Source organism: Lactuca sativa, chromosome 5 (genome assembly GCF_002870075.4).
Source record: "Lactuca sativa cultivar Salinas chromosome 5, Lsat_Salinas_v11, whole genome shotgun sequence".
Lineage (NCBI taxonomy): Eukaryota > Viridiplantae > Streptophyta > Magnoliopsida > Asterales > Asteraceae > Lactuca > Lactuca sativa.
The window spans coordinates 365,959,116-365,985,564 of NC_056627.2; the positions used below are offsets into that span (position 1 = coordinate 365,959,116).

General features: G+C 37.4%; 1 protein-coding gene and 1 non-coding gene across 2 annotated transcripts; both read right to left on the reverse strand.

Moving 5' to 3' along the window:
* Positions 1 to 11,014: 11,014 nt before the first annotated feature.
* On the reverse strand, positions 11,015 to 11,121 carry LOC111917655 (small nucleolar RNA R71). The gene has a single exon (XR_002858972.1). It is a non-coding gene; the product is annotated as a small nucleolar RNA R71 (small nucleolar RNA).
* A 10,902-nt stretch (positions 11,122 to 22,023) lies between these two features.
* LOC111917605 (uncharacterized) lies at positions 22,024 to 23,088 on the reverse strand. The gene is made up of 2 exons (XM_023913267.1): positions 22,844 to 23,088; positions 22,024 to 22,705 (listed from the first exon to the last, which is right to left on the reverse strand). Exons 1-2 carry the CDS (start codon positions 23,086 to 23,088, stop codon positions 22,024 to 22,026), a joined length of 927 nt encoding a protein of 308 aa, XP_023769035.1.
* Positions 23,089 to 26,449: the final 3,361 nt, after the last annotated feature.

Below are 26,449 nucleotides of genomic sequence, written 5' to 3' on the forward strand. Positions count from 1 at the left end.
GCTCCCACTAGCTTCGACATGTATTCATAAACATCTTAACTTTTAGAAAAACAATGCTTATTGAATTTCTTAAGTTCATGTTTCTAATACTTAGTGCTTTGATAATCTTTTATCAAGGTTTCTTGAACTTATACACATTTGCCTTCGATAGTTCATATGTGTGTCTAAACAATTAAGACTAATTGCCAAACCTCACAATTCAAATTATGGAAAGGGATGCCGTAACCATAATTGAATTCGAGAATGCAATTTTACAATCACTATCTTCTTAAAATCTGTCTTAGTGAAAGCATTTCCTCACAATCATTTTCATGAAGGAGGAAATCTTATGACACTTAGATTTAAACAGTGTATTTGTTCCTATCCATGTGAATTTGTCAAAACCAAAATTTACGACAAATTCAAACTCTTATGGATCGAACTTTCTTGATTTTGATTTCTTGCCTTTATGGTAGCATAGCTGCCCACCATGTCTTCCAAGTAGTTAAGCAGCTCACCCTTTCCTATCGATGTACCTTTCTTTGATTAATGTGCTTTGCCTTTTATGCGTTCAAAATGAGAACTCATAGAACTCACATGCATAATTAACTCGATTGGATTGGCACATAATCAAAATAATGTCAACACGATAGGTTGTAAACCTCAACTCGTGTGCTAGTGATGATCGATAAGGTTTATTTGATTTGTTCTTGAAACCTTTCAAGACCATTAAGACTCCCACTGACTCCTTGACATATAAGATTCTCTTGTCAAAAACCATTTCTTGACAAACAAATATTCAAGAGTTAGTGTTGCTTTTATCAAAACACTTCATAAATTGGTCCTAGTTGGTCTTTGTCTTATCCAAGACATCACAACTTTCCACATTTAATGAAAGTTACAAACCTTCTTAATACCTTTCACTCAATGTCACAATCTTAACTTTAAGACTTGTTTTGGAACGAAGTATGATTGACTTCTTGATTTGACCATTTCTTCAATTCCTGATTCCTCTTCTTAAACATACAATTGTACTAAGATTCACTTAGAGGATCAATTGAGATATGGTTCTTAATCATTAAGACGTATCATAAAGCATAAAAGGCACTCTCCCTTCTTCTTAGAATGGAGAAACTTTTATCTTTCTGCCTACTTGATTCTTGTTATTCGTTCTACTATTGATTTAAACTTTTTCAATCAATTCAGAATTACACTTAATCTTATAAGTATAATCATATTTACTAAACCTTTAGTAAATCATGACGAATATCTCATTACTCTTATGGTGGACTTTGATCAACACACAACTTTGTGTACTCGATCTCCTAGTCCTTCACTTGACACTTTGTCAATGAATTAGTCTAATTTCCAAATATGAATTTCTCATTCATCATGCAACCAAGTTGCATGATTCCAAATTTCTGTCCGATTGAAATTTTGGGCGATGAGAAACTCTCCCTATTTGGTAAATTCTTGACATTTCCATAAATAATATAAACAAGAATCATATCCATTCGTTGTAGAAATATTCAAACATCGATTTTCATAATGATTTCATTGTAAGGAAATAAACAATTAAATAAATAAGTCAAACAAAATTTATTTTATTTATAAAAGCAGCGGAAAAAATTTGTCCTTACAATGCAAAATCCATTGAAAACTATGTACAAAAGAAAATTTCTAACAACTCTATCATAACTTTCTAAGCTCAAAATCTAATCTTCAAGTCCATGCGATCGAGATCCATCTCTTGTGATTAGATTCATCTTGCTCTCTTATCAAGCTTCCTTTCTTTTCACCGACCCTACAAAACACTCAAATGTAATCTTATTACATCATGTATTAAGAATCAATGAGTAGGAACTTAATGGAGTTAGATAGTGGATTTTTACTTAAAGTGCAGTCATACCTTTGACTCTCCCATCTCTTAGATCTCTTAGGTAATTAGGGCAACTTCGTCTCCAATGCCCCTTCTCTTGGCAATAAAAGCAAATTGACTCTTTTGGAACACCACATGGAACTACTTCAGACATCGCCTTTCTCTTATGATCAAACTTTTCGATCATTGCATGTCTTTCATTGCCATTGTCTATATCCATATAGGTCTTGAAGGCAGATTCACCAATCAACTTTGCTTTTCTATTGCGCCAAACCATTGCTGATTCGGCAGCAATAAGCATATAGGTGAGATCTATAAGGGTCACGTTGTGGTTCGTCATATAGTACTCTCTTACGAACTCACTATATGAGTTTGGAAGTGACTGAAGAACCCAATCAACAGCCATCTCTTCACTAACAACGGATCCCATCATTCTTAGTCTATCAATGCGCGACTTCATCCCTAGGACGTGTGCACACACCGACTTTCCTTCTTTATGTTTACTTGCCAAAAGGGCTTGAGTGATATTGAACCTTTCAATTTTACAATCTTGTGGGTTAGGGAGAATAATTGGAGGAGGAGGAGGAAGTGAAGCATGATTTCTTGATCCTCGATCGAATCGTGGAATATCATCTTCATGTGGAATGCTTGTTCCACGGGATTTTGGAATAACATAGTTGTCGAACTTTGACATCTACAAAACGGGAGAAAACGAATTCAAGTTAGTTGATTGATTGAGTCCTTAGTAAATCACCCAAATGAGATACTAAGGCTAGAACCCAACACAATATTCTACAACTCGGGAGAGGGATGCCGTAACCCTAATTGCAGAATATTTGAAGGTAAGTGAATGACGATTCACTAATTTCCACCATGAAAAACGAAAAAGAATTTTAAGTTTTAAATCTATGAAAACTCCTAGATCCTTTGAGATTCATTGAACTTTCAATGGCATGTTTAAATCTCGATATGCCCCTCTTGTTTGTGACTGGGATGCCGAGGATCACAAAGCGGGTGTGAATAACCATGCAAACTTACATGGTGCCCTCACATGTTACAGTCACCTATTCGATGTGCCGGTAAACCACACACGCTCCACCGAACTATGACAAACATTGAGTCACCCTTTGCTACCTTTGCTTAGACCCATTTAGTGTGCCGGTTAACCACACACGCTCCACTAACGTCTTTGCAAGGGCACAAAGTGTAATTTCATGGAATTGCATCAATTCACTTTTGCCTAAGTAACTAAGATTGGGAATTTTGAAAACATTTAGTTACTTTTATAATTCATTATACTTATAATGGAAGGTTTCGTCCTATCCTACCCGTTCGGCTAACGACCCTCCACTAGTCAAGAGTGCGGTGGGTAAGAGTGGATACCCATTCAATCGCCATTTTATAGGCAATTTCCTTAAACACCCCTTATAGACCAGCTTCGTGAATGAGGCCTACTAACGGTAAGACTGACATTTACTCATACATATATATAATGTTAGACTTTTAATGTTATATATATAGTATAGGGTGTATTTCACACTTTTAAAATATTAGGTGGTTCAATTTAACAATTATACTTTTAATTTACTTAAATTGTAAACCTAAACTTTTATGGATTTATCAAACCTCTTTAATTAAATACCTTAATTAGTTAATAAAACCATAAGGGTGTGATTTGAACTTTTTCAAAACTATACTTGAGTTTTAGAATTTAACATTCCTAATTAAACTTTTAATCAACTTTTAAATTCTAAAACTTGAGGGCAAGTTTTGAAACATTTCAACACATTAGGGATTAGAATTTAAATATGCATCAAAATTAAACTATTTAATCAAAATTTAAATTCCAAAACTTGAGGGCAAGTTTTGAAACCTTTTTCAAAACATTAGGGTTTCAACTATTTAAATTTCAAAACAACAAAACTTTTGGGGTTCAAATTTAAACTATAAAACCTAAAGGGCCAAATATGAAACTTTTCACAACAACAAGGATCAAATAACAAATAATTTAAATTAACATTTAATCACATAATTATCCATATTTGATGATTTCTTGCAAAACAATTTATCAATTTACTTAAAATAATTAATCAATTATCTTATAAGGAAACAATTATCTTATTAATTGATAAATATCTTCAATTAGATTAAAATTATAGTCAAATATATCATATAATCGGATTAATATTAATCTAAGATGATAAGGTAATTATCCCAATGCAAAAACAGCAAGAAATCCCGAGATAAGCACTGTCTGACGCACCGACTCGCCGAGTCACCCTCTGGAACTCGCCGAGTAGGGGCAACTCGCCGAGTCCACAGTGGGACTCGCCGAGTCCATCAAGCAGAACACCAAAAATCGAATTTTTTAAACATATCAAGCATCAATACAATAGAAACCAATCATGGCTCTGATACCACTGATGGGTATTGGTCACAAGACATCCTATGTGCTCATACAAACCCTAATGCTTGGATCTAGGTTTCTCTATTGTACATGCTTTGAATCCAAGACTATAAACCCTAATTCTAGCATACAAGTAATCATATTAGATATTAGAATAAGTTTATAATGTTACCTTGATTGTTATGTAGCAATAACAATCCCAATTCCTCCTTGAATTGACTTTGGAAGGCTTAGAGTCACAAGTGTCACTCCTCTAATGGTTCACAAACACCATAAGCAAGAGGATGAAGAGGATAGAGGATGGAGGCTGCCCAAAACGTGTGAAAACCCTAGAAGGTTGCTTGTCCACGTTTTTGAGGCATAAGGGGTCTTTATATAGTAAGGCTATTAGGGTTATCTAACAAGGAAACCCTAATTTGGTTGCTTAAGCCCTAAGCAACCCATGGAGCCCTTTTCTTAAAGCCTTGGACGATTTCATATGGGCTTCCCCATAAAATTCGTCCACCTTATAATAAAAGGCAATCCATGGCCCTAATTGCAATTATCTTATAATTACAATTCCAGTCCCTTAAGTTTAATTAATCTCTTTTAGTCACAAAACTAAATACCAATTAATGATTGACTAATATTAATTAAACAATACGATTTCTCCTTTAATATATTATTCTCATAATATATTAATAAATCATATTTAATCATTTCTCTCCATAATTCATCCTATCAAGTTGCTTTGGTGAAGGCAACCCAAAAGGACCATGCACCATCGGGTCAAGTACATACCAAAATAGTTATGGACTTAGACACTAATCCAACATACTTTGCATATCCTTTTTCTCCTTCTTAGCATTGATCACGAATGCCAAGTATGAGGTGCATCCTTTAGATAAACATTTTCTGGCTTTCATTAGGGAAATGATTCTAGAATTTACTCTGTGCTTGTCTCCGTATACCATAAATGACTCTTTTCCAGGCGGGTTTACCCTTACTATCTTTTTCTTGCACAATATTTCGGCATCATTGGCGCTAAGCCAATCCATTCCTAGAACGATGTCAAAAGCATTCAACTCAATGGGTAACAACTTCTCAAGGAATTCGTTTCCGTTCAGGTCGATAACGATATTCCGAATACAATCGCTAACAAGTATGAATATGCCACTAGCAACTTCTACAGTTAGGGAATCATCAAGTTTTTCTATAGGCAATGCTAGTCTTACACCAAATTTATGTGATATAAAGGAGTAATTTGCTCCGGAATCAAACAATAAATTGGTAGGCAATCCATTTACAAGAAAGGTACCTGAAGCGGCATCCGCTTCATCCTTTACGACTTCCAGTGTCATCTAAAAAGCTCTGGCTTTTGGCTTTGGTGGAAGATTGGGCTTCGCTGCCTCTTTCTTCTTCGGGCAGTCCCTCAAAATGTGCCCCTCTTCATTGCACCCATAAGATACTTTCTTATTGAAGGTGCATTCATTGGCGTAATGCCCAGGCTTTCCATATTTGTAACAAGTGACTTCCTCGCTACATTTGCCAGCATGTTTCTTCTTACACTTGCCACACTATTTCGATTTGGCTCCTCCTCCGAATTTCCTTGAACCATACTTCGAGAACTTGTTCTTCTTGTTGAAACCTGAAGTTCCTTCAATCTTTCTCTTTTCGCCAACTTCAACCTTGCTGGCGGCTCTCTCCTTAATCATATCTTCAAGAGACTTGGCAGCCCAGATAGCTGCCTCCAAAGTAAGTGCCTGATGCACTGGCACCGCATACTCCTATGGAAGTCCCTTTGTGTACCTGTCAATTTTGGTCAGCTTGCCTAGGACAATACGCAAAGCAAACTCCGTTTTGTATGTGAAGTTATTGGTATATTCATCGATGGACATGCTTCCCTTCTTTAATGGCAGAAATTGGTTCTCTAATTCAAGCACATTTTGGGCCGAGCAGTACTTGCACTTGAATTGCACCAAGAACTCTGCCCAAGTCAGTTGTAGAGGCTCATTAGGGCTTAGGGACTTTCCCAAAGTGTTCCACCAGCAAACAGCGCCACCTCTGAACTAACGCACTGCAAATATGGTTTTGTAACTTGCCTTGACAACCACATGTCATGAAGGCCAATTCCATTTCTGAGATCTAATCCATTATTCCGATGGGACCTTCTTTTCCAGTGAAAGTTGATGGTGTGCAAGTCATAAAGTCTTTATACTTGCATCCATTTCTCTCCACTCCATCCTCGTGGTTATTCCTCCTAACCACAAGCGGTTCAGTTTGACCAACAGGTCTACTATAATTTCCTTCCTCTGATTGATCGTCATTTAATTCAAGTTTTTCAACAGGTATTGATGGTTCACTCATGTTGTTCAACAATATTTTCCTCATTTCTTCCCTTTGTTCAGCCATCATTGTCTAAATCATGGCTTGTACTCCAGCCATTGTGATCGGTTCCGGTGCAGCTTCTACTATAGGCACTTGTTCCATCACTTGGGGTTGAGGTTGCTGGTTTCTGTTTGCATTTCCAGCTCCACTTCGAGTTCTTTCCATTACAATCTATATACTAAATAAGGAGAATTTATATCTTTATTCACGATAGATATTTAAATTCTCGTTATCACTCCGAAACGTTACATGCTAGTTCTAATATCGTAGTCGTACACTTTGAATCCTGAACACATAAGGTTTCCAGATCTGGTCAGAAACAGACCATAGATCCAAATAAATAATTACATATATGGCAAACATATAGCATTTAGCACATAAAAACAATTTAGGCATCTTTCGTATAATATACTAGTGCTCGTGTCTAAAATATAGTATATACTCATCTCACGATCATCACTTAGCATTCTAAGTTTAAGTCTAGAAATCCTACAAATTCCTAGTTCTCTTAAGCTAATGCTCGGATACCAACTGTGACATCTCCAAGTTTCTCGGCCAGAAAAGACCGATTTAATTTATGCTTTTAAAATAAAATCAAAGTAAGCTTTCAAAAGATGTTGCGGAATTTGTGTCCATAACAAAACATGATAAAAATTTATCAAAACATTTCTTAAAGGAATATGTATTTTTATTATATATATCAAAACCTCGGGATGTTATGTTCCGATACATACCAAAAGCATAAACAATACATCATATGCCTTACAACAGTAATTTACAACTACTGGCCTATAATCCAAAAATCCTTCTTCATCATCCAAACTATGCTCTGGGTCCACACCTGAGTATAAAAAGTTGAGTGGGTCAGACTTGGGAACTTGGTGAGCATATAGGGTTTTCAACCCACAAATAATAAAATTTATTAATTTCATTAACCAACAATAAATTTATTAATTTCATCAACCAACAATAACCTTGATTATCCGTTCCTGTTATCCTCACTTTACGTCCCTAAACACCTATCACAAGGGACCTAGCCTAAGGATTATCATCGGGATGGACACTACTGATACTAGGATTCCTCAGCCTTACATGTCCTTAAAGCAACCATGAGGGGGATGGAGTACACCAATGAAGGTCTTACAGCTTTCTGAGGATATTGAAATGAACCTGTTGAGTTCTACTACTCTTCTGGTTATCCTTTGGATGTCTTTTGTTGAAGATGGAGATTTCAGCTCGATGATTTCTTTGATCTGCTCTGGGCTTGCTTCTATTCCTCTCTAGGTTACCATATACCCAAGGAACTTGCCCGAATTCATCCCAAATAGCCATTTAGACGGATTCAACTTCATGTTGTATTCTTCTAGAATGTTGAAGGATTCTTTGAGATCCCTGAGATGATCTTCAACTTTCATGGACTTCACCGCCATGTCGTCACTGTAGACCTCCATGGTGCCCCCAACTTGTCTTTAAACATCCGGTTTACCAGTCTTTGATATGTTGCACATGCATTTTTAAGACCAAAAGGCATTGCAGTGTAACAATATATACCTGTTGGTGTTATAAATGTTGTATCTTTTTGATCAGATGGTTCCATCTGGATTTGTTGGAATCCTGCTGAAGCATCCATGAAGTATAAGAGTTCCTGGCCAGCCGTTGCATTTATCATGGAGTCAATGCGCGGCAGAGGAAAGGGATCCTTAGGACAAGCCTTGTTAAGATCCGTGTAGTCTACACATACTCACCACTTGCCGTTCTTCTTCTGTACAACGACTACATTAGCTAGCCATCTCGGGAACTTCACTTCCTTGATCATCCCTGTCTTGAGGAGCTTTTCCACTTCTTCTTGGATGATCTGATTCCTTTCGAGTTCAACATTCCTTCTCTTTTGATGTATTAGTTTGAAAAAAGGATCAATATTAAGTTTGTGAGTGACAATACTCTTGTCTATACCGATCATATCTTTGTGTTTCCGTGCGAACGTTTTGCTTCTGGTTCGAAGGAAGTTTAACAGGTCTTACTCAATTTTCTCGGGTATTGAGGATCCTGATATTGCCATATTTATACATATTTTTAGGCAATATTTATTTACAATTTTACTAATAATTTGGTTATTTGCATAGAATATTGGTACTTATAAGCTTAAATTATAGTTTGCAGCTAAATAGAAGTATTTTCGAAGAGAGGGACTAAAGTTGACAAAACATGGAACTTTGGAGGCTTGAAGGAAAGAAGAATAAAAAACTCAGCAAAAAACATACTCACGACGTGAGTAATTGAAGACTCATGACGTGAGTAGAGTATTCTAAAAGATATGCATTGGATGAAAGAAGAGTCCTTGTCGAATACGTTCATCTCCCACTCACGGCATAAGGCTTATTGGCTCACGATGTGAGATTAGAAAATTCGGAAATTATATAAACCCTTGTCCGTTACGACTTAGGGGACTTTTGGCTGGTTGAAGGAGTTCCTAGAGACGATTTTTAGAGAAGGAGAAGTTGTGGAATTGGATTTCAACGCCAAAGGAGGAGAGTAGCTCATAATTTGTGTTAGATTTGGTACTTTTCAATATACTTATGAATATGAATCTTGTTAGTATGATTGGTAGGATGTCCAGCTAAATCTAGCTACTTCTGTTAGCTAGATGAAGCTGGAACTCGTGGATTTGATATTTTAGATTTGATTTACTAGTTGGTTAAGACTTATGTTGATTGATTTTTACCTAGCATGTTTGATTTAGTACTTGATTGCTTTCAATTCTTGTTTTTTGCAGCTTAGTGATTATTAATATGCATGAATTAGAATACCTGGTAATTTAGTGAGCATTAAATTATTAGAGCTAGGATAAAACCAATCTTAGTTAAGCAGTTGAATCATTAAATTAGGATGTGCTAGAGAATACAAATTATGGATATAATTGTGTTTTGCAAATCAATCGTACATATCTCCAATCCATTAAGTAATTAATTCTGTGTTAACTAATGTGTGAACACACATTGATCTACATGAATTAATTTAATATTACTTAATTTGGAATTGAATTGCTAATACTTTATTAATTGGTAACCAACAATAATGATCATATCTAATTTATAAGCCATTGAGGGAAAGCAGATTCGAACGAACAGAAGTGTTTGTTTATAATTGAATTTGAGTTAAGAATTAAGTTTTTCTGATCTTGCAAAATCAAATAAAACCCCAAACTTTGTTAGAAAATTAGGTTAATTTAATAGTAGATGGGTTAACTAGTAAAAACTGTTCCATGCGTTCGACCCCAACTTACTTTACTACACTACAATCCGACTAGGTACACTGCCTAGGTGCATATTAGTTAGTTAAGTTAGTTAGGTTATAAATTTAAAACTAGTAGGTACTTTTGTGAACATCAAGTTTTTGGCGCCGTTTCTGGGGAACAACTTATTTGATAGTTTGTTTATTTGCTTTAGATTAATCGATCATTTTTGTGGGGTAAAACCTGCAAAAAGTTACTTTTTCAGCTTATTTTTTGTTCCAGTACCTAACTCACGACGTGAGTTCAGTATTTTCTCGTTTTTTTCGTTTTTATTTTTTGTTTGTTTTTCTGTGACAACACGAGGTGGTAGCCTTTACCATGTCGTGGTGGCCAGTCAGTAGGAAGTTTTTATTTAGTTTTTGTTCAGTTTTATTTTTTTATTTTGTTTATTTTTTAGGAGTTCATGACCAGAGGCTCTAACACACCTTTGGTACCACCACTTGAAGATCCAGAGTCGTCCCTTCACAAAAAGAAGGATAAGAACGTGAAAGAAAATTAAACACCAAAGAAGACACCCTTACAAGAATTCAAGTCAGTGTTCTCAAAGAAGTCGGGGAAGAAAACGGAAGAGTCGAGTTCATCTTCAAAGAACAAGAGCAAGGTTGAAAAGTTAGATCATTTACCTATCCCAACCGAATCCGAGTACGACTCCGAGACTGAGTTTGGACTTTATACGAGTGAACCTGGGAATGAGCCAAGAAACGAGATGGCAAACATAGAAGAAATGTCAATGGGAGCTTACAAGAAGCAAATTCGAGATGATGTTGGTCCAGGTTTAGCACAACCCGTGATTCTTGGCACTGCCACATTCGAGCTAAAGGGACACATGCTTACTGCACTTAAGGATGTTCCATTTTATGGAAAGGATCATGAGGATGATTTTAAGCATCTAGATGAGGTCAATGACATTGCTGACTATTTCAATGTCCCAAATGTCGATAGAGATACTGTCTTGCTAAGGATGCTACCAGTCACTTTCAAGGGAGCTGCAAAAGACTGGTTGAAAGCACTTCCACCTGGTACAATCACTACTTGGGCTTAAATGCGTGAGCAATTTCTAGATCAGTTTTGCCCACCTTCCAAGATAGCCAAACTCAAGAAGGCAATAGCCAACTTTGAGCAACAACCAGGGGAGTCACTATACGAAGCATGGGAGCATTACAAAGGATTCTTAAGGAATTATCCGCAACATGATCTTAATGTTAAACAACAGATGTCTATTTTCTATGATGGGGTCAATGTTATGACAAGGCAACTCCTTGATTCTCAAGGGCAACTAAAAAAGAAAAATCCAAGGGAGGTCAAGGAGTTGGTTGAAGAATTCGCAAAACACTCTCGTGAGTACCACAACCCAAGACAAGAAGGATCAAAAGGAAGTGGGGGTGCACATTATGAAGAGATGGTTGCTATGATGGCAATGCTCAACACTATGGACCGAAGATTGACCCAAATGGACCAATCAGTTCATGCAATAAGAGTTGGATGTGAGAGATGCAGTGGGCCACACTTGACTAAGGATTGCCATTTAGATGAATATGGGAACAATAAGGCTCAAGTTTGCTACTCAAGTGGGGACAAGTTTGATGAAGATTGGAGGAAGCCAAAGAAGGAGTGGCTGCCTTATGATAAGTACAAGAAACAGAAGGAGGAGAAATTCAGGCAGACTGGCCGGGGTTCTTTACCAAAAAGAGCAACCACCAGCTGAGAAGAAAGCTGATTTGGAGACTATGTTGGTTCGTTTCATGGAAGCTTCAGAGAAGAGACATGATGATACTGATGCATCATTGAAGGATCAAAGAACAGTAGACCTTGATGAAAAATCATCAAGCCATGATGATTGACCAACAAAACTCACTGAGAAATCAGCAAGCCTCCACCAATAACCTTGAAGCTCAAATTGGCCAACTTAAAATTTTGGTTAATGAGAAGCTATTCCTAAAAAGAAGACTCAATCCCATGTTATGGCGATTGATTATGAAGAAGAGGCCATCTCTGAGTTCTTAGAAGCACTAGAGGAGGAGCCAAAGCCATCCGGGCCAAAGCCAAAGAAGTTGAAGCTCGAAAACGAAATTGTTGCTGAAACACCAGACTCGCGTCGTGAGCCCACCATGCTCACAACGTGGGCTCAATCTGAACATAAAAATTCAGAATCCGTTCTGGCTTACCGACCGCCTTTGTCGTTTCCGTCTCGAGCACATCTCAGTCCACTGGAAAGGGAACATCTGGAGTTTATTCAGCAAATAAAGGGTATTCCTATTAATACCCCTTTTATCGATTCACTTTCAAAAATTCCAGAATACACAAAGTTACTACAAGATCTTGTAGACACTCGTCAGCAGTTGAAGAAGAACTCTAAGGTCATTCTTAGTGAACAAAGTTCAAGAGCTGTATTGGGAGAGATACCTAAGAAGATGGGAGATCCCGGACGCCTCACTCTTCCATGTGAGTTTGGAAACAATTTGAAGACTTATGCTTTAGCTGATTCCGGGGCTAGCATAAATTTGATGCCATATTCATTCTATCAAAATCTAAATATTCAAAAAAATGAATGCTACAAAGATGACCATCCACATGGCCAGTCGTTTGGTGACTCACCCGAGGGGAATTGTAGAAGCCATCCTTGTTAAAATTGGGAAATTTGTTTTCCCAGTTGACTTTATGATTATGGATATGAAGGAGGATGTTAATGCAACAATAATTCTTTTTCGCCCTCTACTTCATACTGCTAGAGCTTTAGTTAATGTTCGTGAATCCAAGCTTACATTGAGGGTTGGTGATGATGAGGAGACGTTTGGAGTACATGATGGTTTTCAAGGAGAAGATGTAAAAGGTGAGGTGTTCAATATGGATGAAGATAATGATCTTGAAGAATTGGAAAAGCTCATGGAGGAAGAAATCAAGACAATTCATCAAGTCAAACGCACCGAACCGAGAGCATCCGTCCCATTTTTCGTTGAAGTCATTACCTACACAAACCAACAACTTTGATGAGTAAGGAAAGCGATAAATTGTCGAGTGATGAAGACGAGGCTACTTCAAAGGATACGAGTCCATTGGTGAAGGAAGAAAAGATTCCTAGGGAGCTTAATGGAAGTGAAGAAAAATTGGAGACTAAAGGGATCAAACGCAAGCTCAATGGAGATGAGACCAAAGCTAAAAAGGAGAATTCAAAGAAGGCGTACATTCGACGTGTCCAAGCGTACAAGAGGTGATGTAAAGAACAGAAGGTGCAGGTGGTGGACTCCTCTAATAGCTCAACATAGGAAGCACGAAGTCCGGCTCACGACTCCATCAAAAAGAAGCGCTTCTCGGGAGACAACCCGGGTTTGGTTTGGATTTTCTTTTCTTTTTCTTTTTAGTTTTTGCATTTTTATCGATCATATCATCTATAACATTTTATGCATAATAAAAAAAATGAGTGTGGGGTCCCTAAAATTACGTGGTAATAATTTTAAAATATATTTAGTGAAACTTGGGATTAATTTTGAAATTGTGTGCTCAGACAGACTTCACGTCGTGAGCCCTTATGATTCACAACGTGAGTTAAAGAAAACTCACGGACATCTGTTAGTTAGCCCAATATATACTCTAGCCCATTTAGTATTAAATTGAATGGACCAATTTCTCAGCCCACTTGTTCATTAATGGAATGGCCCAATTTTTCAGTCCACGAGAACTCACAACGTGAACTTTAGGAATTCAAGACGTGAATGTTGAAAAGGTCACGAGACCACAAATAAGAAATAGATTCTTTTGACCTACACACTATGTTTATTCCCCACGAAGTGAGACTGTCTTCTGGTCCCCCATCTTACCAATTGCAACCAATTCCAACTCTTAATCTCTTTTTGCTTACATAATCTTCCAATTTAAGGTAATAATACTTAGTTCTCATGGCTAATTTTGCTTTAATAATTTGCATTTAGGGCTAGGGTTTGGTAATTAGTATATTCTTTATATGTGCAAGGTTGAGGGAGGTGGGGCTTGGTTATCAAATGTCCCAGTATCTCACAAATATATTTTTGGGAAATGGATTTTCATTTACGTGCAAAGGGTGGCACAACTTGTTTAGAATTCAAGAAAGGGTGTACAAGGAACTTTGTGTGGAGTTCTTTGCAACTGTAGCATTTCATGAAAATGTCCAAGATCCTACCTATCAGACAACTTTGTTCTTCCGTCTCGGGGGCGAATACTGAGAATGTAGTTTGGTGGAGTTCTCTTGGCATATGGGTTTGTATGAGGCGCATGAGACTATGACTCATGAGTTTATTATGTTCTTGAGGGAGGCTGCCCAAGGGTATGAGAATGGAGCATTGAGGGTTGATTTTTGGAGCAACATTGCTTCAGAGTGTTTAATTCTGGGGTGTCACCAGAGAGCAACATCAAATCTCCCATCCACCGCCAACTCCACAGTCTTATCACCTTTTCCATCCACCACAAACGTCATGGGGACAAGGTCACAAAGATGAACTTGTTCTATTTGTGGTCAATTTTACAGCCACGAGTATGCAGCAACATTCCATACTTTTTGGCCCGCTATTTGGCGGAATATGCTACGAGTTCCTGCCACGGGAGCCCTATTTGTGGTGGCCATTTTATCACACGATTAGCCCGGTCTTATGGTTTTCTCGTTCTCGACATCACCCGCTCTTTGACTTGTATGGAGGGAAATGAGTTCACTATGGGATATTTGGAGACAATGCAGGTAGTAAAGAATTATGGGTCTCATTGGGGAATTCTACATTCGGATGATGATGATGGTGACGAGCAGCAAGATGATCAACCTGAGCCACAACCACAACCACGGCCTTGTAGGAGGAATGTTAGAGGTAGATGAGAGAGAGAGAGGGTAGCCGGTGCATCAAAACGCACCCTTTGGAGGAGCATCTTTTGGAGGAGATATGGCGGGATATTTTGATCAATTATCATTGAGTACTAATTGGATCGGGGGTACAATGGAGAACATGGTCTGGCATTTCGTTATTGAGCAACCACCACACTTGGGGAATCAATACCCCATTTGTCCTACATGGAGCTCTTATCAACAGTCAAGAGGAGACGAAGCGGGCACAAGTGGAGCACATAACGATGAAGAAGATGATTGATCTTTTGGTTTTATTTTGATTAATTAGTTTTTTAGTTTAATTTGGGTTGTGTGGATTTTGAACTTGTTTGGATTGTTAAACTTTTGTTACAATATTATGTTACTTCTATTTTTCCTTTGGTTGCTATATTTCAGATTTGCTAAAGGAGTCTCGGGAAGGAAAGTCGAGTCGAGAGCGTATATGTTTAGACAAGTGTCGTTTAGTGTCAAAAGTCAAGAGTCGAGACCCACAATTGGAATTAAGTGTGGGGTGAGTCAAGAGAGAGGATAGAGTTACACGAGTCGTCAAATAATGCATTTAGAAGGGTCTTAATTCATTAAGATGTTGGTTGGAGTTCATTCATTTACAAAGAAGGATGGGCTACTTTAGTTTTGTTTGCCCAGTTCTCACGCCGTGAGTCCTTATTTCTCACGTCATGAGCTGGGTTACGAAGGAATTTAGAATTCAGGTTTAGCAACCTCACGTCGTGGACACTATGACTCATGTCGTGAGTCGAAAATTGTCACAAAATGTAGCCTTTTCATTCACCATTTTCTACATACTTCACCACCATTCTCTTTGGAGTTATTTTGAATATTATTCTGGCTTGTTTCCTCCACTATATAATGTGGCACAAGCTTTCCCACATTAATCTTCAAGTTTTGGAGATTTGCACCACTTTTATTGAAGATTGACAGTTCGAGTCGTTATTGGTGCTTTACATATCTAGCAAGATCAAGATCCAAGTTCCGATTTAGAAGAAGTCCATGTTCGAGATGTACATTTTATCCGCACGTCAGGAGTTCGATCTCGCCACTACTATCCCAGTAAAGTCTGTTCCTTTTTCTCCCTTTTCTTGCTTTTATTTAGTTTTATCACATAGAATTAGGGCATTGTATGAAATAAGTGTAGGGTAGGGGGTCGAAAAAGTAAATTGCTAGAAATTAGTGAATTTAAAAGTTTTAGAAATATATTTGAAATAATATTCTAAATAAAAAAATTCTAGTAATAATGATAATTTAAACGTAAGTTGCTAGTATTGCATGGGGTGATCTGATGAGAGCTCAAATGTTTAGTTGAGCCAATATACGCTATAGTGCATTTGTGGCCTCCGTTATTCTAGTGAAATCATAGGACAAAAATGCAACCTCGCTTAGTTTGAGGAATGCAATATGTTTAGCAGCATGTACTTGAAATCTATCCAGCAAAACTAATATATCTAACCAATAAGGGTTGAAGTTAAGCACCCTTGCTTAAGCATGTAGGGTTTTGAGTGAAAAAAGTGAGTACATGTAAAAAAAGAAGAGAGAGAAATTACCAAAAAGTTGAAGAATTTTTGGAGCTATAGAAGTATCAAAGCATGAAGATCAAAGATCAAATATCAAAGAAATGAAGAATTCAAGAGCTCCATAGTGTGGTATCTTAAAGTTGTAATTCTCTAGATTATGTATGCTTGGGTAGCTTTACAAAAATACCTTGAGGTTAGAGAGTTTTCTGCGGATGGATTCGGAGGGATGCATAAAATGAGCATTACTCAAAAGAAGTGGGCGTGTGTTTATGAGGATTGTGAGTATTTAGAATTGAGGCGGGTTACTTAGGAAAAAAATTATACACAAATGCACGCGTTGAGGTCTTGGCATAATGGCTGAGTTTGAGTTGGATCATTCTAAGTGATGTTAGTGATGAAGGTTTAAATAAAAAATAATTAGATTTTCTTGAGGGCAAGGAAAGCACAAGTGTGGGGTATTTTGATATTGCCATATTTATACATATTTTTAGGCAATATTTATTTACAATTTTACTAATAATTTATTTGCATAGAATATTGGTACTTATAAGCTTAAATTATATTTTGCAGCCAAATAGAAGTATTTTCGAAGAGAGGGACTAAAGTTGACAAAACATGGAACTTCGGAGGCTTGAAGGAAAGAAGAATAAAAAAACTCAGCAAAAAACGTACTCACGACGTGAGTAATTGAAGACTCACGACGTGAGTAGAGTATTCTAGAAGATATACACCGGATGAAAGAAGAGTCCTTGTCGAATACGTTCATCTCGCACTCACGACGTGAGGCTTATTGGCTCACGATGTGAGATTGGAAAAAAATGGAAATTATATAAACCCTTGTCCATTACGACTTGGGGGACTTTTGGCTGATTGAAGGAGTTCCTGGAGATGATTTTTAGAAAAGGAGAAGTTTTGGAATTTGCTTTTAACACCAAAGGAGGAGAGTAGCTCATAATTTGTGTTAGATTTGGTACTTTTCAATATACTTATGAATATGAATCTTGTTAGTTTGATTGATAGGATATCCAGCTAAATCTAGCTACTTCTGTTAGCTAGATGAAGCTGGAACTCATGGATTTGATATTTTAGATTTGATTTACTAGTTGGTTAAGGCTTATGTTGATTGATTTTTACCTAGCATGTTTGATTTAGTACTTGATTGCTTTCAATTCTTGTTCTGTGCAGCTTAGTGATTATTAATATGTGTCACACCCCAAAACTGGAACGACGGAAACGTTCGGGGGTGGAGGACGTCATGTTTAGTATCACAAGACATGCATCATAGTAATCAAAGTAATGAACAACCATTTCATTAGAAAGAAAGTGTTTATAAAGTATGTGGTCACATAACATAGACTACAAAGTAAATAACAAAATAAGACTTGAAGCTATATTGCTCCATCTTCTGAATCCCAGTGCGCGTACCTGTCTACTGGTCTCCTAAGAATACAAGTTATTTTAAAAGCGTAGATCAACATTTAAGCTAGTGAGTTGATAAGATTTTAGTGATATAAGTAAGTTGTAGAAAGTTGTAGTAAGTTGTAAGTTCTATTTAGAAAAGTTCGCCTGTTCCTCCAGAAAATCCTATATTTCCTGCTTTGATGAAAGATAAGTAAAAATGACTCTACAATCCTTTCTATGAGTACTAAATGGATACAAATGATATAAAAACCTAGAGTAAACAAACAATCGATTGTGTGTATCTGCCCTAAGCCCACAACCAAACAAGGAATAAGAAGTAAGGCGGAAAGCACACATCCCATTGTTTGTTAGATCATTGCTGTATATAACCCTGACGTATTCACTTGGTACTCATGGAGTTAAATGTAATAGTTCCTTTATATTTGATGAAAAGATTCTCTAAGAAACCCCTTATTTCTTTTAGTAAAAATGGTAACCATAATGGTTCCTTCTATAATCACTTAGTTTATATTAGCTATATATAATCTAATATCGAATAGATAGTTAATTGTGTGAATGTGCCCTAAGCCCACAACCAAACAAGGAACATGAAATAAGGCAGAAAGCACACATCCAACTACCTATCAGGTATTAATTATATATAAAACTGATGTATAAACTAAGGTATTATAGAGTTAACCACCTAAGGTCCTTTAAGTGTATAATGGTTTAATGAAATGGATTAAACCCTTTACTGGTAAGTTTCTAGTTTTGCCTACCAAATGTTCTATTATGAAAAGTATGTTTTGTACTAGAAAACGGTGTATTGAATTTGTATACTATGACCTGGCCCATACCTGGTACCCCTTATGATTACTTGGTATATACGGAACATATATGTAGCTATGTTCGGATAGATAGTAGGTTGGGTGAATCTGCTCTAAGCCCACAATTAAACAAGGAATAGGAAATGAAGTGGAAAGCACACATCCTACTACCTGTCGAATCCGATTAATATATATCCTTGATGTATACACTAAGGAATCATAAAGTTAGCATTACAGGCCTCCTTTCTACTGAATGTACTAGACTCGAATGTTCTGTTTGTCGTTTGTAAACTGTAAGTTTTCCCTAGTTTATAACTATCTTTAACTCGAAAATAGTTTGCATTAACTTTCAAGTGGAACTGTCACAATATGAAAGTAATGGGAAAATGTAAGTACATAGTTGTCTTTTGAATTGACATCCTAACGTACTGATTACCTTAAAACATGTTTGTTTTATTAAGGTCATAATGTGATGGATATTACCCATACTATACGCTCTCCCTACAAGAGATTCTGGGGACCAAACGCAAATTCCGCAAACAAATTGCTAGGCCGTGTAAATTCACATTAATGTTATATGATCATGTATACCCAATTTACTATCACCTTTTGTTTAGAAAAATGAGTTAGTGATTATTGGTATAGTTAGATCATGTATTGTTCTCCTGCTATAGCATTTAGTATGTTCTTTCTGTTATAGTATCTTAGTGTGTTCCTTCTGTTATCATGTATAGTGTATAGTATGCCTCTCTTGTTGTATTGTATCTACCTCCTTGTTTCTCTTTATAGTATGTTCTAGCATCTAGTATGAAATGAACCTCTAAACTATACACCTTATAGTTTACTAGTATTTTACTTGAACTGTTATTGAAAAGACTCATTTTACTACTATGTTATGCTTGTACTTTAAAAACGGAGTTTTGTTAAACTATAAAGTAACATAACTTTAAAAGAGTTTTTGAAATGTTTTGATAACTTATAAAAGACATAAGCAATCTTTTAAAAGATGTTTATAACAAACATTTACACAATTATCATTATGTTCAACTTGTATTCCCTCCCCCCTTTAAAAGCATTTAAAACAGTTAAAAGATTCATTATAGGGGTATGAACTCACCTTATGTGGGTGATTCAAACGAATGTGCGCGTAAGGATGAGTAGTTCCACGGATGAAGTCCCGAGACACAAACGAGTCCTAAATGACATATATGGCATGTATTTGCATGAATAAAGTGTTTATAAGTAACTAACATGCAAGGAAACACCCTTTCGTACTAGGAAACACTTGGACTAAGTGTTAGAATCACATGTGATTCATCTAAGGGGAGTGTACAACCACAAAGAGGAGTTTACGGCCCAAATGGTATGTCTCATGGAGTTTACGGCCATAGGGTTTACGGCCCTACAGGCTTACAGTCGTAAACTCAAGGTATCTTGTACCCAAGTGTGTGACAAGGTCCTCTTTGCATCAAGGAAGTGTTCTAGGTCACAAGCTTAGCTTCTAGAAGGGTTTATGGCCAAAATGGCACCTTTATAAGGGTTTACGGCCAAGGGAGATGCTCTTGGCCGTAAACTCCTATTTTTCTTGAGAAATGGATGTTTTCAAAGTGTAAATCAAGTGCTTCTAGCATACAACAAGTTAAGGAAGGAGTACTCATGATATTGAAGCTTGAAAGGGTTGATTTCGGTCCAAAAACACTAGTGTGTTCTTGGAGATCTAGACAAAAAGGGATGTTTTCATGGATGAATCATGAGGATGAGGCATGATTAAGAAGGATTACAACAACTAGAGGGAAGAATACTTACGTTTTTGGAGGATTTAGATGGATAACTTGATGATACTTGAGAGAGTTTGAAGAGATTTCGGCCAAGGAAGGAAAAGAATGAGAAAAATGAAGTGTTCTCTTATATATAGGAGGGGTTTACGGCCAGTCAAGAGTTTACGGCCGTAAACTCTTGTGCCTTGGCCGTGAACTCCTTTTTAGGGGTCTTAAGGATTGAATGTTGCACCGAGTCTCTAGTAGGTACATTATGACACTCATTCCTTAAGTGTACTAGGCTTAAAACCCAATAGGATGACCCTTAACAAGGCTAGAAGGCAATAAAATTTTGGGTTGTCACAATATGCATGAATTAGAATACCTGGTAATTTAGTGAGCATTAAATTATTAGAGCTAGGATAAAACCAATCTTAGTTAAGCAGTCGAATCATTAAATTAGGTTGTGCTAGAGAATACAAATTATGAATATAATTGTGTTTTGCAAATCAATCGTACATAGCTCCAATCCATTAAGTAATTAATTATGTGTTAACTAATGTGTGAACATACATTGATCTACATGAATTAATTGAATATTAGTAAATTTGGAATTGAATTGCTAATACTTTATTAATTGGTAACCAATAGTAATGATCATATCTAATTTATAAGTCATTGAGGGAAAGTAGATTCAAACTACCAGAAGTGTTTTTTTATAATTGAATTTGAGTTAAGAATTAAGTTTTTCTGATCTTGCAAAATCAGATAAAACCCCAAACTTTGTTAGAAAATTAGGTTAATTTAATAGTATATAGGTTAACTAGTCGAAACTGTTCCATGTGTTCGACCCCAACTTACTTTACTACACTACAATCTGACTAGGTACACTGCCTAGGTGCATATTATTTTGTTAAGTTAGTTAGGTTATAAATTTAAAACTAGTAGGTAATTTTGTGCACATCAGATCCTATGAGGACTTTGGCTTTAGGATCCTCGCTGCTCAGGGGTACTTCCTTTATGTTTTGCTCCTTCGTTTCTATAACATGTCGTGCCCCTGCCTTAATTGTTATGTTGGGGTTTTGTTGTAGGCTTCATAGAGGTTTTATAACATTTCTTTGACTCATGTTGATCTCCCATGATCTTTACTATTCCCCACGGAGTTGACATCTTTACACACTGATGATATGTTAATGGAACCGCTTTAATCTCATGGATCCATGGTCTACCTAATATCACATTATAAGAAGATAAGGTGTCAATAACACAAAAAACTTTTGTATAGAGTTTACCCCCTCTATGTGTATTGGTAGCTTTATCTCCCCTATGGTGTGTTTCGTTTATCCGCTAAATCCTATGACGACCGAAGATTTTTTTATTATCTCCGATTCCGGGATGTCCATCCTCTTCAGTGCATCCAAGAGTATGTTGTTGACCGTGGATCCTCCGTCAACAAGGACCCTTCCGACGAAGTGGTTGGCAATGTACAATGTTATAACGAGTCCATCATGGTGAGGATCCTGGATCTCTTCCCTATCCGTCATGTCAAACGTGATTTCCTTTTCATTGCTAATCGAGGTATTCTTCCATGGTCTATCCTCCTTTTCTGTTTTAGAGACCTTGGCATGTCTTTTAGCATGAGAATAATAAGTACCACAAATGTTAGATTCGCCTGAGATAACGTTCATTATCTTGGCGTCTGGGGGTGGAGATCCTGGTTTCTCCAGGATCTTGTGACCATCCTAGTTGTTCTCCTTGGACTTTTCTTTCTTTCTTTCGAGGATCTCTTTAAGATGTCCTTTGCTAAGGAGGTAACTGATCTCCTTTCTTAGGGTTATGCAATCCTCCGTTATGTGACCGAAATCTTCATGGTAAGCACACCATTTGGACTTGTCTTTAAACCTGGTGGACTTGTTATCCTTCTTCGGACATCTTGCTTTGTCTCCGAGATCCTGCATAGCATAGATTAAAATTGAAACATCCACAGAAAAACAATAGTCAGTGATCTTAGGAGGTTCCTCTTCCTCTACTTCATCTTCGAGGGAATTAAACCTGTGATGATTTGGTTTGGAATAGGGCTTCGCTTTGTAGGATCTTGGAGTTGAGGATTCGACCTTCCTATTGGGATTATCGTATTGACTTGAAGGGTTGCTCCCCATATGGACTTCTTTATCCTCTTCAATCCTTATGAACCTCAATGCTCGACACCTAACTTCGTCCAATATCTTGCATGGAGTCATCACGAGATCTTCATAGAAGGTTGAATCCTTCCTTAGACCCATCTTGAAGGTCTCCACAATAGTCTCCATGTTAATTTTGGGGATGCTCAGAGCTTCCCTGCCAAACCTATTAACAAAATCCGTAAGTCGTTCCTTAGGATCCTGAACCACCCGATAGAGATCACTGGTGATCTTCTCGAAGGTTCTACTATAAGAAAACTGGTTATTGAAAATATTGACTAAATGTGCAAAGGAAGTAATAGAATAGGGAGGAATGTTTAGTAGCCATTTAAGAGCTGATCTCATGAGGGTTGAACCAAAGCCTTTGCATACACAAGCTTACTTCAAGTGCAATGGTATGGGAATGATCTCCATCCTTTCTCGGTATTGTGCTACATGCTCTTCAGGATGCATAGTTCCATCGTAAGGTTTCATGCTAGGAGTCTGGAAGCGCTTAGGAACTTTGGTATCAGCTATCGCATGAGCAAATCTTAAGATCCTGTGACTTGTTGGATCTTCTGGTATGGGTTGAAATACCCCGAGTACGCTTGAGATCATCTGTCTCAACTGCTGAATTTCCATAGCCATGTTTAGACTTATTCCTCAGGGTGATGCAGTAGTAGCAGGAGGTGTGTTCTCCTATTGCTTTCCTGAGGATCCTGCATTCTTGAAGTTCAGAATCCTTGGTTGTACAACTATGGGCATCGTTTCCTGGGATCTCTGAAATTCCGCCTTTATCCTCTTCACTTCTCTAAGTAGTGTTCTATTGTCGTCTTGTTGTCGAGTCATCTGTTGTGTCATTTTCCTCATCATAGTGAAGGGTTCAGCGGTAGTAACCAGAGCAGTTGGATCCTGGAGTCCTGAAGATCCCAATCTTCCTTGGTTAGTGACCGGAGGGGTGTTTCTCTTGGAAGTATCAGATGATTTCCTTTGACCAAGGGTTCCACTCTATAACAGCCCAAATTTCCAATAAAATTTTTCATTTTAAATAACCAAAACATTTCCAAAAGATATAAAGTCTAATCACATTTGTTTTCAATATCCATAACATCAAACATCTTATTCATAATATCAGAGTGTCCCCAAATAAAATGTCAGAGAGTGCATGCCACGCCATCACTGTAATATCCATAAAATTCATAAAAATTTAAAACTTTTTCAAACATCCGAAAACCATTATTTATTACAAAATGTTTTCAACATAGTTTCATATCAGAGAATCCCAGACATCAAAGTCATAAAAGGTGAGGAGGTGCATGATCAAGCCTTCGCCTTCCCGTGATAATCCGAAGTACCTGAAACAAAATCCAAAACTGTAAGCTCGAAGCTTAATAAGTTCCCCCAAAATACAACGCCATAAAATCCAAAAGAATATCATAACAAACATCATGCATATAGAGTTCTCAGCATGACTGGACCGCCTCACCGGCCTTCAGCGTATCTGGCCCAGTCTCAAAAACTTCAGCATGTCTGGACCGCCCTACCGGGCCTTCAACTTGTCTGGACTGTTCACCGGGCTTTCGGCCTGACTGGTACGCCTCGTTGGGCCTTCAGTCTATTTGGGCCGCCATGGGTCTGTTGGCCTATAACACAAAGCGGGACCGCCTCAACCTACTCACAAATACACAATCAACACATAGATATCAAACGATGGCTAACATGTACAAACAGTCATACAGATCTAACAGATCACTAATCATAGCATCATCCTATATACCATAATACAGATCTAACATATCACTAAACATAGTACCATCCTATATACCAGGATACAGATCTAACAAATCACTAAACATAGCGTCATGCGATAACTAGGATAACAATCCAAAAAGGGCCGGCCTTAGTGCCTCGACCCTGTTAGCATAGTGAGGAAAACTCACCTCGCAAGTAGTGCTGCACCGATAAAATCGAATCTCAACTGCCTGAAACTACCATATGACTAATTCCATTAAAATCCCAAATTACTAAAATACCCTTAGAAGTCAAACTTGGTCAACCATGGTCAAAGTCATAGTCAACATTCAAGGTCAACAGTCCATGTTGACCTAACTCGTCGAGTGCATGTACTGACTCGTCGAGTTCCTTCATATCTCAGAAGATTATGAAAAGCTCGAGACAACCCGCCAAGTTACCAGAGCAACTCGTCGAGTTCTTCAGTGTCCAAAAACCGGGAAAAACCTAACCAACCTTTCGAGTTATCTCATCAACTCGCCGAGCTCACTCAGTATCTAGAAAGCAGGAAACCTTATCCAACTATTCAAGTTGGCTAAGCAACTCGTCAAGTTTTCTTGTCTTAACATACTTAGCTGTAACACTAGTAAAAATAGGTCAATAACAATCACATGTGATTATACCACTCATGTAATGTGATTTTGTTGAAACTAGTAATGTAGTAAACTTACTATGTATTTCATGATAATTCTAATATAAACATGAACTTTCATACATACTTTATAGTATAAATCAAAGTATATGTCCATACGATTCCAAAAATATAGAGAACGTTGAAATCTGGCTTCGCGTGAAGAAGTTATGATAAACCGAACACTATAAAATCTTTATAACAAGAGTAATTTAAAATAATCTTAGAGTTGGCTATTGTAATCTATTAGAGAGTTGTAGTACTCGGAATTACCTACGCGTGCATATAAAGAACGTCAAAAACGAAGTTCGTATGCAAAAGTTATGGCCTTCCGACGATGTCGCTGTCAGAAACCCTAATTTGACTGAACTCACGAGGTGAGCATATAAACTCACGACATGAGGAGTCAAACCGCCATATTTCTCCTTTTAGACATTTTTCCAGGTCTAGAGCCATAAAAATATGATCTTGGTCCCTTAGTTGTCCCTATGCATGTTGTTAAGAGCTTTAGTGATTAAGAGAAGATAGGGTTTTTTTTGTTGGGCTTGATTTAGGCATGTAGAACTATAAAGTTGGAAACTTTATGGTTTGTAATGACTTTTGGGACTAAGAGCAACGTTTTGACGTGGAGGCTTAATGAAATAAGCTCTTAAAAGGAAGATTGGAAAACTACCGTGTACGCTGGGTGTAACCTGGTACACGTCGGAACCTCATCAACTATTTTTTGGACTGTGAGGTGAGTTTTCCTCGCTGCACTTATGGGTCGAAGGCACCAAGGTTGACCCATTGGATTGATATCCTGGTTTACGTATGATGTTATGTTGGAGTGATCTGTTAGATCTGTATCCTGGTATATAGGATGTTTCCATGCCATAGTGATCTGTTAGATTTGCTTGATTTCTGCTGACTGGTTATATGTTTATCTGTTATGTGTATGTCGACATGTTATGTGAGGTTGGGTTGAGGCGGACCAGTGTAGACTGAAGGCCAAGAGGCCTAGAGCGGCCCAGATAGATTGAAGGCCTGAGAGGCATACTATTCAGTCCGAAGGCCTGAAGAACGGTCCAGATAGGTTGAAGGCCCGATGAGGTGGTCTAGTCATGTTGAAGGTTCTCTGAGTAGTCTAGATAGTTTGTAGGACGGTACGACATTTCGGTCAAGCTTAAGGCTCTGTATGTATGTTGTTTGTTATTATGTTTATATGGTGGTAATTTGGGGGAACTCACTAAGCGTTGGCTTACAGTTTTGGTTTATGGTTTCATGTACTTCGGATGATCATGGGAAGGCGAAGTTGTGACCGTACACATCCTCTTGTTTATGGCTTATGATTTTGGGAGACTATGATATTTGGAAAATAGGTTGAAAACCATGATTTGTAAACAATTTATGATTTTGGGTTGATTTTAAAAGTATAAATTTCTTGTGATTTCCAAGATAGGCCAGCATTGACTGAAGATCGGGTTAGGGAGATCATTCGGGATGAGGTTGTTTCCCTCTTCCGGGCATAGTTACCGGAGATGTTTGGGTCTATTAAGACCGTTATGGTGGAGTACTTTGGCGAGTGTTATGTTGCACTTTCTAAGATTG

What these genes read in the sequence shown, in the direction of transcription:
- LOC111917605 (XM_023913267.1), bottom strand. Translation starts at nt 23,088, where the DNA reads ATGGCTATGGAAATTCAGCAGTTGAGACAGATGATCTCAAGCGTACTC. An exon ending in CCCATACCATTGCACTTGAA is followed by an intron (nt 22,706 to 22,843) that starts GTAAGCTTGTGT and finishes TTCTTATAGTAG; the next exon opens with AACCTTCGAGAAGATCACCA.